The sequence below is a fragment of the Acanthaster planci genome, linkage group LG01 (assembly GCF_054643075.1).
Source record: "Acanthaster planci isolate LZ-2023a linkage group LG01, COTS_SCS, whole genome shotgun sequence".
Classification (NCBI taxonomy): Eukaryota; Metazoa; Echinodermata; class Asteroidea; order Valvatida; family Acanthasteridae; genus Acanthaster; species Acanthaster planci.
Window position 1 is genome coordinate 4303075 of NC_141777.1, and position 14586 is coordinate 4317660.

At 41.5% G+C, this 14586-nt stretch overlaps 1 protein-coding gene across 2 annotated transcripts; it reads right to left on the reverse strand.

The window, feature by feature from the left end:
• Positions 1-725: 725 nt before the first annotated feature.
• LOC147800276 (threonine synthase-like 2) lies at positions 726-14564 on the reverse strand. 2 transcript variants are annotated; one of them, XM_087139482.1, is made up of 9 exons: positions 14409-14564; positions 12691-12956; positions 11674-11868; positions 11408-11560; positions 10614-10832; positions 8191-8339; positions 7378-7503; positions 3140-3279; positions 726-2219 (listed from the first exon to the last, which is right to left on the reverse strand). In XM_087139482.1, the coding sequence occupies exons 2-9, from the start codon at positions 12914-12916 to the stop codon at positions 1985-1987; spliced, it is 1443 nt and encodes a 480-aa protein (XP_086995608.1). In that variant the 5' UTR covers positions 12917-12956; positions 14409-14564; the 3' UTR covers positions 726-1984. The 2 variants fall into 2 exon arrangements, with proteins under 2 accessions (XP_086995608.1, XP_086995611.1); XM_087139485.1 differs by lacking the exon at positions 14409-14564 and adding an exon at positions 13916-14172.
• Between the last annotated feature and the right edge of the window lie 22 nt (positions 14565-14586).

Here is a 14586-nt window from a genome sequence, read left to right on the forward strand (position 1 = left end):
TAGCAGAAAAGTTCAAAAGTCGAAAATTGTATGTTACAAAACTAAAAACTGTTTTCCTACAATTCTAATTGCAGAAAAGCAGATGGCCACTTTTCGTCCTTTGTTCTTTGGTACCGGTATTATTCTTTTGGCTGTGCATGGCTGTAACTGGGAATGAAACATCTAGGGGCGTAACCAATCAAGTAGACTAATTCAATGACTTGTGATCAATGATCCACTAATCAGATGATGAGGATTTATGCAGGCCCATTGTGTTGTATTGTATAACATTCGCTTATGCCAGTTACTATATAATGCACGCTGCGCGAAAAGAGGCCCAGAACCCCGGATACAGTGTTCACTTTCGCATGATTTATATACAGTAGATCATGTTTGTGCAGTAAGCACAAACTCGATGTTTCCCCGAGAGTGAGTGGGTTTTGAAGATTGATTTGGAACTTTTAATTTGGGAATTTTTGCGCGGGGCAATTGCACGCGAAACATTTAGGGCCTTTTTGTGGCCGGAGAGCTATGGGTTTGTAAGGGCAGAACATAAGTCCGGGGGGATTTTAACAAAACTCGTGGGTTCTAGTACACAGGGTTGTGTCCTACAGTTCCGGACGCAGGTTGTGGGCGACAATCCCCAAGCCGACTTTTTAAGAATTAAGTAAATCCTGCATCTGGAATAAACGGGAACTGTTAATTTTAGACAGAATATAAGAAAAACAGTTTCTGAATACCTGTAATTTAGCTCAATACCTTATACAGTTTAATTCATTAAAATTCAATAAAATGAATACATTGATTCGTTGATTTACTACATTAAAATGCCTTTATGTTTTTTACTCTCCAATTAAACGTGATCACCATACTTGATACAAGATGGTGATTGTAGACAAGGTTTTAAGGCAAAACAATTATTCTGATTTAGTTGTTTCTGTTTAGAAGTTTTGTACAGAGATAGTCTTTATGACACTTTAAAACTGACAAGTGAAATGTCCACATCTGTTATCAGATATATGATATATATGCTATATTTCATAGCAAGAAGCTTAAATACAGAAATTCGAACATTTAAGGTGACTAGATGACAATGTATTTAAAGACAATTAAAGAAAAAGGTTGAGACAACTAAAACCACCAGTAACTTAATTGAATAGCATTGAATACATTGTCAATCTTGTTCTGTAATGTAATACTTATGTAATATTTTCAACTGAAATTGATGGCCTTTTCATTTGGTTACATTGATTAAAAGAACCCTGACAAAGAAAGAGTGAGCAAAAAAATTATAAAAAGATAATCCAACAATAACTTGCCGTGGCATTGCTCTTAAGACAGCAGCTGAAAATGACAACAACATGGTTTTTAATTCGTTCAATTCTTTGTGTCTGGTGCCCTGCGAGGGAGTTTAACTACACTGCTTAATACACTCAAGCACCAGTCTAATGACATCAAGTACATGATCACAACTGTGGAAACTGAACTTTTTCCAGAATACGCAAAACTCTGCACTAATGAAATTATGAACTACTGACAATCCTTCAACCATGATATTACAAAATTATTATCAAAGGAAATGGTAATATCATTGATAATCACTTCAAAAAACTTTCAGAGACCAAATTTTAATATTGGAGCAAATATTGGAGCAAATGTGCTTTTTGATCCACCTTACCATCTCTAATGCAAATTTTTAAAAAATTTTTAGCTTAAGATATACAAAATTTCTTCTTCTTTCGTAATTCATGGCTCTGTGGATTTTTTTTTCAAACAGATTTAAAGTTGGAAATTTCAGAAAAGGAAACTACCACCAGGCTTGAATACAAGTCTCCTCTCAAGACTGGCTAGAAAACTATTATCACAAAGTGAAGTAATCAGCAAATCCCCAGATGGCTATATTAAAAAAACTGTAAGCCAGACTTATCCTATGCAGGCAGACTCTTCAAGGCTAGAACCAAAGGCTATTCCATATGTCAGCCCGTGCTACTAGCTTTTGGGCAAGTTACTGATCCATACCAGCTCGTTTACTTATCTCCTTGATCTTTTCCCTCAGTATTTTCTCCCAATTCTGTCCTCTTTTCATCTCCAGACATCGCTTCGGCATGACCTGCAGATTTGTGATGTAAGGTGTGGGCTTAGGCTCCAAACCAGCCGCTACCAGAGCCTCAGGAAACTTGGCTGGATGAGCAGAGGCGAAACAAAGAGTGGGCTGGTGCAGAGTCTGATTGGCCTCCATACTGTTAGTCAACCAAAGCAAGAATACATCATGTGCTATTAAATCAACAGATGAAAGCACATCAATAGTAGACATGACATTTAAATAGCATTCAGTATATTGTCACGACATCTGAATAGCATTGAATATATTGTCAATCTTGTTTTGTAAAGTAATACTTATGTAATACTTTCAATTCAAATTGATGGCCTTTTCAGTTGGTTACATTAATTAAAAGAACCCTGAAAAAGTAAGAATGAACCATGGAGGAAGGATACTAAATTTCAGAGCAAAAGAAAGTAAAAGAATGAATTTTTCTGCTGTTTTTTTCTGTTTCACTCTTAAGTGAAATTTATTTAAAAACTGTTGTAACAGTATACTTAATGTTGTGTCTGAAGGCCTGTGACAATTTTGACCTTACTCAATAATAAAGGTTTGTGGTAGCACCATGCAAGGATATCCTTTGCCGAGCACTACTGACAATATGCTCTGTCATCACCAGTACCCTTATGACAGACAGAGCATAATGTCCAAAATGCCGAGTATCTTCTGGTTCGTTTTAGAACCACACATACTCCAAAAGAGATATCCATGCACGGTGCGATCACAAACCTCTATAACTTACTTGCTGCCCTCACCATGAAAAGATTCAAAGTACAAACCTTACTCAGTGCGGTCTCAACCCACAGTGTTTACTAATAAACATCGGAGAAGGGAAAATACCATATGTGACAGAGTAACATCTACCCAACAGAAAACTTCCATCTCACAAAATTGTTTTCTTCTCAACTGCACACTGTTAGATAATTGATAGCTTTGGGCAGGTTTAGCATTCTCATCAGTGCAGAAGAAAGAGGAGTGTTTCTTGATTTAATTCTTTAAAGGATTGTGTTCATTTCCACTGTAAGGATAAACTGGTTTTAAGTTGACTGAGGTACCGACCGGTCCAGCTTGCTGAAGTAGTAGCTGACTGCCACCGCTGTGTGAGGACAGATGAGGTAGTGATGGTCAGACCAGCATCGTTGCATCGTCTTCAAGACTGTTTGGTTGTCAAAGGATGCAGAGGACAGAACTTTCTGCATCTGATTGAAGAAACGACAAGTCAAGAAAATGTCAGGAAATTGTGCATGATGGCCGAGTTGTAATTCCTTGCTGAAGAGAATATCAGGATTAGATCAGCTTTTTTCCTCATGAAGCCACGGTGCTTGTAAGTGGTTAAAATCTGCACACTTTATAGAATCCTGAATGTTGGCACAAGTCATAAAAGCAGCTAGTGTGGACCTCTGGCTAATTACCATTGATTGATCCACTGAGGGGAGAATAAAGCCATGTCCAAAAGTTATGGCTATGACTAAGAATATCACTGGTGCGTACGGAAGCCAGCAGAGGTAAGATTGGAGGCAAATGAAAATGGTAAACATGAGATGCTCCCAATTATTTGAAAAGTCCCGAAATCAGGACAAATTCTGACAAAACTCAGCCCTGAGCCAGTGGCTACTGGTCACAGCTGCTTGCTACAGACGTGTGTGTTACTCCTAGCTACACAAAGCTCACTCAATCTGTCAAGCTGTATGGCATGGAAACCAATCTAAAGTTATGAATATAGCTTACCATATTTGGGTAAGTAAGCTACTTTTTGCTTAGGCACGGAGTCACTTTTTTCAGGCATGCAAAGTGAATGTGAACTACACTTCAAAATTGCAAATGGACTCAATGAAGCAATCTCAACAATATTCCTGACCACCCATGTCAGGGAAGTTTTTACATTATCTGTGCACACACTGGGTCAAGCGCACTATTTCAACTAAATGAGTACAAAGTCAAAGCAGTGTTGCATGATAAGTGTGCACCTGATCGGGCAGTTCATCATTCTAAAATATTAAAGACTTTGGTAGGGGTATTTCCACAATAATGAGCAAAAATGTGATGTCATTCCAGGATTTAAGAGAATGGAATTGCTGTTCTAGTACACCACAAAATATATTCCACTGTTGCCCAAGCCTCTCTCGCTACTGGTGGGGGCCCAACTGTTGCCCAAGCCCCTCTCGTTACTGGTAGGGGTCCAACTGTTGCCCAAGCCCTCTTGTTACTGGTGAGGGCCCAACTGTTGCCCAAGCCCTCTTGTTACTGGTGAGGGCCCAACTGTTGCCCAAGCCCCTCTCGTTACTGGTGAGGGCCCAACTGTTGCCCAAGCCCCTCTCGTTACTGGTGAGGGCCCAACTGTTGCCCAAGCCCCTCTTGTTACAGGCGAGGGCCCAACTGTTGCCCAAGCCCCTCTCGTTACTGGTGAGGGCCCAACTGTTGCCCAAGCCCCTCTCGTTACTGGTAGGGGCCCAACTGTTGCCCAAGCCCTCTTGTTACTGGTGAGGGCCCAACTGTTGCCCAAGCCCCTCTCGTTACAGGTGAGGGCCCAACTGTTGCCCAAGCCCCTCTCGTTACTGGTAGGGGCCCAACTGTTGCCCAAGCCCCTCTTGTTACAGGTGAGGGCCCAACTGTTGCCCAAGCCCCTCTTGTTACAGGTGAGGGCCCAACTGTTGCCCAAGCCCCTCTCATTACTGATGAGGGCCCAACTGTTGCCCAAGCCCCTCTCGTTACTGGTAGGGGCCCAACTGTTGCCCAAGCCCCTCTTGTTACAGGTGAGGGCCCAACTGTTGCCCAAGCCCCTCTCGTTACTGGTAGGGGCCCAACTGTTGCCCAAGCCCCTCTTGTTACAGGTGAGGGCCCAACTGTTGCCCAAGCCCCTCTTGTTACTGGTGAGGGCCCAACTGTTGCCCAAGCCCCTCTTGGTACTGGTGAGGGCCCAACTGTTGTCCAAGCCCCTCTGGGTAAAGCCCCTTTTGTTACTGGTGAGGACCCACTAGTGGTAGACTTGTATGAAGAGTAATTTTGGGCTGTATTCCTTGCATGTTCTACTGCCCGAGTGTGTATATCGGTAGCGATGTGTTTCTCGCCATCATTTAAACCCGCTTGACTCACAGATAGCGATGTGTTTCTTGCAATCATTTCGACCCGCTTGACTCACAGATAGCGACGTGCTTCTTGCAATCATTTCAACCCGCTTGACTCACAGATAGTAATGTGCTTCTCGCAATCATTTCGACCTGCTTGACTCACAGATAGCGATGTGCTTCTCGCAATCATTTCGACCTGCTTGACTCACAGATAGCGACGTGCTTCTTGCAATCATTTCAACCCGCTTGACTCAAAGATAGTAATGTGCTTCTCGCAATCATTTCGACCTGCTTGACTCACAGATAGCGATGTGCTTCTCGCAATCATTTCGACCCGCTTGACTCACAGATAGCGATGTGCTTCTCGCAATCATTTCAACCCGCTTGACTCACAGATAGTAATGTGCTTCTCGCAATCATTTCGACCCGCTTGACTCACAGATAGCGATGTGAACCCGCTTGACTCACAGATAGTAATGTGCTTCTCGCAATCATTTCGACCCGCTTGACTCACACTGAAGTCAGCATTGAACACTGTGCAAAATAATCCAACCATTTACTGGAAATTAGGCATGGCTACTTATCACTGCATTTCTGAAGAAACTTCTGCTGAGGCTTTAGCTTAGTTTTCCCACATTTGGTCGACATAATGTGTGGCACCACTCTATGCACTACAACAATGCCGCACGTTGCACCATGCATACTGCTGCACATGTACGATCGGTGAGAAATTTGCTGCTTCGCTGGAGTAGTAGTCTCAATACCAGACGTTATGTTCCTTTTGTCCATAGCCATCAAGTGTTGTACACGTACGGCTTATACATGCTGAATATACGTACGTGGGTGCGGCTGAAATTTGCAAGTAATGATCCACGTCTAGTACCAACACTGGTATGAATACAATACACACTGTGCAGTACCACACTGCGCATACAGTCTAAAAAGACTTGTTGTTGGTCCTTCCACGCTTTTCAGACCACTTTTGTTTCATGAAAATGTGGAAAGGAGACATCTTTTTAAATGTAATATTTTTCAAGATGGCGTAGTCACAAATCATACCAACGAAGGACAAAAATCATACAAGCGTAAAATTGGTGGAAAATCAATCATTATTGCAGAAATGAAGTTCATATGAAAACTTGCCTGTAAAATACCTGTCAAATCTGCCCATGGGTGTTGAGTTCCTGTCTAGAATGAAGAGAAATCTAAAACTCAGGCATTGACGATAAATGTACATGTGTGATCAGCTTATCTACAGCGAGCTATTCAAGAAAATGAAAAGAAAAGGAATAGTATGGATTCGCTGAAAAAATAAAAAGAGAAAAAATGAGGGGTACATCTGTTCAAACTTCACATCTAGCCTTGAAGCAGAGACTAGCTAGTTGATGTCCCATCATGCTATGCTTCCACCTGCCCAGCCTCATCAGATCTTATACCTAAAACAGCTGATGGGGCTTTACCTCTGTGCTGAAAGTCAGATGGGTAATCTGTTACAGCTGGAATCACACTAGCTTTGGTTGTGAACTGCAAAAAGTGTATCAAATGATCACCGTGGGAAGATTGCAGAGAATGTCTCCATTGTTGGAACTTTAAGCAGACTGACCAGAATCTTTGTGTGAATCTCTTAGTCTGGAAACCAAAAGACCTGCAGGGAAAAAGTGCAGACAAAAATAATTTAGAAATGTCAGGAGAGAAGATAAGATGCCAACTTCATTGTGGTGCACTGCTATGCAGACTTCAGTCCAATCACAGGAGCAAACTGAGTGACTTTCTCACCGTGCTGACCTATGCCCTGGCAAAGAAACCGATCTGAACAGCTCCCCCTTAGCTGTAGCTGTACAACAGCATATTTTATTGAAATTTGAGAAGCACAAAATGACATGTATGTTGAGTTAATATGTAAATGCTTATTTCACAAAGCCCTGTATATGCATGTAAATTACATCTTTTAAAACTCTCCTGTTCTAAAGTCAAACTTCAATGTTATAAACCTTCAGGTTTCTGTAGGGTTTCAGATACACACAAAATAGAGGCATTGTATGGTTAAGCTTATGTATTACAATACTGCAAGAAGGCGTCTCTTCAAGTAAGGAATGGTTTATCAAACCTCTTAGAAGGTCATCACCTAAGTATAAACAAACCTCCCAAGATACCAGTGTATGGCATCTCATAAATTCAGCCAGGGCAAACAATTCAGTAAGTCATGTGTCTGTTAGTTGAGCTGCTCACCTTCTGCAGCAAAGATGCCGGAAGAGTAGTCTTCCCTCCAGTCTCAAATTCCTCCATAATTTTTTTGACCAGGGCTGTATCTCGGTTCGAAAACAAAGAAAAGATGCGCTCAATGTTGTATGGATTCTGTTGAAGAAGGACAAAGGGAAAAATTATATACAGCATCTTCCTCAGGAAAAAAAAAGATTGCAAAATTCCTTGGCAGAATTTTACCTAACCTAATTTCTTTATGTAACACTTCCTCTGTGCATATCTAGACATAAGGATTGAGTACTGAATGCTTTACATCTTTGTAAGGGCAAAAATAATTTCCTGATAGAGACTGAGTTGTTTACATGTAGCTTTGTTCTTTCACTGAATTTCTTATCAAGCCTTGTGACTCTGCCGACCAGTGTGTTATTTCTGTGTCACTGCAGTCATAAATCAACCACTCTGTGGGTATCATTCCCGAGTTCTTGATGATAATTATTTATTCCCACTGAAATTGCACGTAGTGTAATTTAGCCAACAGAATTAGAAGTCATTACTGCGATGGTATAATGCTTGTGGACAGGTGATACGTGCGCGTTACATGCCACGTCCACCAATGGGTGTCAGGATTTCACACATGTACACATGCATTAAGCTTAAGAAATGTGAGTGTGGCACTGCAGTTCTGGTGTCTCCTTGGATTACTCTTTACACTTCAATGACTCAATATGTTGTGCACAAAGCAGTCCACTTTCTCAAAATCTTTTTCAAATGTTTGATTTCACGGTATGCTTATTTGCACTTCGGGTAAAACGTTGCACAAACTGGAATGATGTCATTCACCTGTATGTCCATAGCAACCGAGTATGTCTTGATGACACTGGGAGCCGTGGAGAGTTCACCGGTACTCAGCATACGGTGTAACAGGTCATTACTGTTCACTGTACACACCAGCTTAATGGGTAGGCCCATGCGGTAGGCTAAACATCCACCTGAAGAGATTAGGAGTTCAAATAGAGCTAAATTAAATTACTAGAGTGCATGGAGAAAATTTGACGCCGTCCTGGGAGCAGGCATTTTGAATCCTTATGCGTGCTTGTAAAACATTCGAAATCAGAGAGAATGAATATCAGACTATGTACTCCAAATGCAATGTGCATCAGGTACCAAATCCAATTTCATAAAAAGGCCCAGCGAAATTATCTACAGCGCATATACTCATGCATTGCGTTATTTGTGCAGAGCAAAATGGTCCCCCCATTTACCAATTGTGCAGAGCAAAATGAAACCCCCATTTACCAACTGTGCAGAGCAAAATGGTCCCCCCATTTACCAATTGTGCAGAGCAAAATGAAACCCCCATTTACCAATTGTGCAGAGCAAAATGAAACCCCCATTTACCAACTGTGCAGAGCAAAATGAAACCCCATTTACCAATTGTGCAGAGCAAAATGGTCCCCCCATTTACCGACTGTGAAGAGCAAAATGAAACCCCCATTTACCAATTGTGCAAAGCAAAATGAAACCCCATTTACCAATTGTGCAGAGCAAAATGAAACCCCCATTTACCGACTGTGAAGAGCAAAATGAAACCCCCATTTACCAATTGTGCAGAGCAAAATGAAACCCCCATTTACCAATTGTGCAGAGCAAAATGGTCCCCCCATTTACCAATTGTGCAGAGCAAAATGAAACCCCCATTTACCAATTGTGCAGAGCAAAATGAAACCCCCATTTACCAATTGTGCAGAGCAAAATGGTCCCCCCATTTACCACTTGTGCAGAGCAAAATGAAACCCCCATTTACCACTTGTGAAGAGCAAAATGAAACCCCATTTACCAATTGTGCATTTAGGTTTTTTGTGTATCAGCTTTGCTGACGCACTGTTTTCAAATACACACGCAGATAAATAGCCGTACAAAAGCCATACAAAATTTCAAGTTTTCCATAGGTTTGTGCACAAACATGGATGCACCCAACGGGCTTCACTTTGTAACAGAGTCAGCACTCTAGGTTTTATATATAGCTCTATGGGAGTTCACCAGTAGTGACATATTTTCATTTCTCTGAAATAGGTCTTGAAGTTATGCCTTGATGGTGCATCTAAATTATATGAAAAGTTTGGTACAAGATTTCCATTGAAAAGAATCAACAACTTGAGACAAAAAGAACGTGGATGATTCTTAAGACGCTCATTTCCAAAGTGCCGTGGTCTGCAACACACTTTGAGCAGAAACTTAAATGACACATGTAATCAAACTGGTGCAGTTCCTCCTTCTATGATCAGACAATGCTTCTGTAAGCATGGTGCTATTCCAAAGCAAATATATTTCACATGTGGTAGCACAGACTGGCACCTTTTTAATCATTCATATATAGGGTACCCCACAGAAGTAATGACACAGGTCATTTTTGCTATGCATAAGAAGGTTGCCAGATTGCATTAATCTCCCACAAGGTCTCAGCACATTAATGTTTCAGGAAGCCTACAGTTCAAGTGGAAATTTGTGCATGTGTTAACGGTGCCTTGGTGGGATACCATTACAACAGGAGGCATCCTTCAAGGTTTTCACAAAAAGACATTTGGAACTTAACCATTTTTTTACCCAAAAGGGAGAGTTCAAAGATATACTTGTCTGTTGCAAGTTACAGTAGTTTGTATGCGGAACATTTGGTCAAACTTTCAACCTGATTATTAAAGGTTTACACATGCTTGTACTTAGATGTGTATCATTATTGGGAATACAGAAATGATTTGGAAAACCCACAAGGATACCAATACGTACATGTTTGGCTTTACCACATAGGACAGAACACAAAGGGTGTTTCTCTGTTCTCACTGGTTAGTCTACTGTCCTCGGTGTAAGTACCTGTGTTTTAAGTCTATGGAGAGTGTTACAGGTATATTGCGGGAACAATGAGAATACAATGCCCTTTTTGCAGTGGTATATGCCCCGAGCTGGACCAAGAGGGGGCGCAATTTTCCTAGCAACAGAGACTCCTTTGGTTGGGACTGCACTTCGCTGGTTCACAAACTATAACATGAATGCATTACAGTTGTTTCGCTGCCAGCAAAATGAACACTCCCAACCAAGACAGCTCTTTTCAACTGATGAAGGGGGGATCCTGCTCATTGCAGATAGCCAAACAGAACTGTGTAAATGTATGTATACCACACACAACAAAGGTACACAGCAAGGCCCCAAAACAATCGTTGTAACAATGGCTTGACACACCCCTTCCCCCCAAATGCAATATGACCCACCAGTAATGTTTCCGGCTGCACCAGTTGGAACCACAATCTCCACCTCGTCTCCAACAGAGCGACAGACTTTCAGGTAACCGTAGAAATAGGCCACAATCTGACACAGGACCCGGCACATGTTGATGGAGTTCATGGTACACAGGTTGTGGATGGCTTTGAAGTCCTGGTCAAGGCAAACTGCTTTGATGGGCTCATCCACATCGTCAGAGCAACCTTCAACTTCAAACATTACGGGAAAACCAATCAGAAAGCACTGCAATCGTTAAACTGCAAACAAGGTATGTGTACATGCATAACGCAATGCAGCAATAAACATAGGACTCTACTATCACCCAATCACTTCCAAATGTTAAGAAGATGACGTGTACAGTCCTGCTTCCTCCGGCTAGTGCAGGGGTTGACTTTTGAGCGACTGGCTGTGTAATATCAAACTAATTTGAAAGAACAACTACGCTCATTTTTTTTTAGCTTTGAGCAGTCTCCCGACAATGGACAGAGCACACTGTCCAAAGCATGGAGCACCCTCTGGTTCTGTTCAGAACCACACATACTCATAAAAGAGATATTCTTGCATGGTGCTACCACAAACCTTTTACCAAGCTAAATATTTTGTTTCCCACTAATTTTTTCTGTGCAAAAAACTTGTTATCAAACTGATATTAACGCTGCATTGCTTTGACTGGTACTGTGTCAGCCACACAACTTAGCAGAGCACTGCATGTTTGCTCACCAGCTCCATGAAACTGGGCTGAGTTAAAAATTTACTTGAGCTGAAGTTCTGAGTCCCAGTTTACCTGAATAGACATGAACATTTTCGTCCATCACTGTGGTCATCTGAATTTCTTGTATTTCTGTGCAGTATCCTTTGGGGAACAACACCACAATATCCATCCAGCCTGACCCACGGATGGCCTCGATGGACGATGGTCCTGTGTCTCCAGATGTTCCTAAGACAGAGACATAACGCATAAACCAATGGAGGATTATGAAAAATTCAAGAAGGTTCCCTCAATTTCTATGATTTGCCCAAAGTAAAAAAATCAAAAGTTCAGTCTCTTACCAACTAGGATGGTCACATGTTTCTCCCTTTTCTTGAAGTAAAATTCCAACAGACGAGCCATGATAAATGTGGACAGATCCTTGAAAGCCAGCGTCTTGGTGTTACCCAGCTCCAAGACGTTGAGACCGTTTGGAAAGGAAGAAAGAGCTGCCACCTGATCCAACGGGAGACGGGAGTAAGCGTCATCGATCAAAGCTGCAAAGTTGAAAGAAGAGATATTTCAACTGAGTTGGGGAATTATTATTATTATTGGTTTATTATTCACGCAAGCATTTGAATAAAACGGTTCTAGGACAGACAGCATTCAAATTACAACTACCAGCACAAATAAAATTTACATACATAGATACAATAAAGGTAAATAAAAAAAACAAACAAACAAACAACCCAACAAACAAACAAGCAAAGATTTTATGATGAAATTCTGGAAAAAGAAGGATTGCAGATGCTTTGGGAATCCCTCAGTGTCAATTCACAAAGGAAGTCACAAAGTATTGTGTCAGTAAATTGTTTTCCCCAGGATTTTGCAGCTGATATGTGGGGATTGTCACTTCTAAAGTGGAAAGTCTGGAGAAGTCTTTCCAAGTAAAGGTTATTGGAAATAATGATATTATGTCCTTCATGATTCAGACAAAGATTCCTGTTTTTACAACACAAATTTTTATCAGAATGCTCTGAAATCATAACTATTTTTTAATATGCTACTGTTCATAAAGATTATTTCATGGTTTTGGAACAAATAAAACAATACAATATTCTACATAAGGTAAATATAGTCTTAGCTTCGAACAGTGTTACAGTCAAGATCTTTCACAGACCTTTAGAGATTTTATCACTTTTTAGTATTCAACTTTTAAGAGAAGTATCCTACCATGTTCAAATTCAAAGCCCTGAGAATCTTTCCTTGTGCATGCTATGGTCTGAATTGAAATCTGACTTTAAAGTGTATTTGTACAAGGTCTCAGAAACAGGTCTTAAAAAGTGCTCCAGTGCGTCAGAGGTTGTGACTAGCCCTACCTTCCAAATCCTCTTGACTGATTTCCTCCCCGCTGATGAAGAGCGGAAGGATCTGCTTGCAAACCTGAGGCAGAGACAGTCCTAACCATGACTTCAGCACCTCTTGAGAGATCTGTGGAATTGTCTTGGGGAGGAGCAATCCACCGGCTACATAGCCTGGGGAGAAGAGTGCCTCCTCGAAGGTGTATTCCTTGTCCTGGCATCGAGTGGTTATGAACTTCATCATGCAGGCTATGTGAGGGTCTGGTCTAGGTTAAACTCTGAACCTGTGATAGAGAAGAGGATTCCAGAATCGTCTTTATCCGATAAACACTATCACAAATACTGTGTGAGAATTTTTACAATGGTAGAAAGGCATTGTAGGAAGGGAAAGGAGCAAACATTCCACCTTTATTTTCCTTCCCACAATGCCTTTCTACCATTGCACAAAACCACCCATGCAGTATTTGCGATAAGGCTTATTTAGAGAACAGAATGTTGAATTTCAAAACATGGTGATTTCTTTTTTTTTTTACTTGTCAGTGATTTAGTATCATTGTTGTGTCAGCACTAAGCCATTGGTAGGCAAGACATAGACTGGAGACAATGGGACACTTTTTTCTGTGTCAATCTCGGGCCTAGCCCCAGACTGGGGATCAGTCTACTGGACTCCCTCAGTATCCTTGGCCCCACAACCGTCAATGTAAAAAGTGGAGACTCTGCGAAAACACCTTCTATGAAAACCGTTTTGCGTGGTTGTAGAAGTCTGTCAAATTTTGGTTTCAATTTGGGCTATTCGTTTACTGCAGTGATTTTTTCCCGATAGTTGACCAATGCCAAACACAGTCGGGATCTGTTTGCTATGGGAACCAGACAGTGTTAGAGATGGTGATCTTACGGCTGTTTTATCAGTGACTTTGTATCTTTCATAACAAAGCCTTGTGTATGCGTGAACGCAATGAATGAGTCGAAAACAACAGCTGTCGGGTATTTTCATGGAAGCACGTCATCATTGTGTGGGATGGGGATTGGACGAGCAAATGGTGTGCTTACCATCCCATGTCACGCTTTGTCTGGCATTAGCCATAAGCCATTAAACCTGAAACACCATACAGCCAGGGATCACACCCCAATTACATGATACAACCTGGGAAGTGGTAAACAGGGATCACTCAAAGAGGATATGGCTTTTTGGCTTCTGGCTAGCACCCCCTGAACAGAGATATTGACAAACGGGAAGACCTACCACCATAGAGCTGGGTAGCTCAGTTGGTAGAGCACTGGTACGGTATTCCAGAGGCTGCAGGTTAAAATCCCGCTCCAGTCAATTTCTTTGTTCATCTTTATAATCATTCATAAGCACCTGGTCAGTTTCCCTATATGATTTAATTGTTTCATGATTTAATTTCAGTTTAGTTAGAAAGAGGCACAAAAGGTTTAATTGAGCTATCCAAGCGATCCAAAGCACTTTAGCCTCCTACTCCGCCTGAATGCACAACCTTTATTGCGCAGACTCGAAAAGTTTTCAACAAACAGCTAGCTGGAAGTCCTGGGCAGCTAGGCCAAGGCAAGGGGACTCACAGTTGATAACCCCATGCTCACATCCGTTATGGTTATGCATCCAGACACCTGAACAAGCAGAAAAGCTTGTTGGATGTTGCCTTGCTAAATATTTAGACACCTTATTTCCCTAGTGATTCATGTATTAAATTTCATCGATGATAAAAAAGGAAACATACCGGAATCAAACTCCAGTCTAGATCCACAGCCCCAGCTATTATTAATGTACCGAAAGACGAGAGTGCTAGTTACGTGACTGGCCATTGACGCGCCGAGTGCACCCAGTACCCGCTCATGTACAGTACTTTGTACGGCAAATGAGCGTCTCGTCGTTTTGGTCAAGTGATCAAAGGTCAG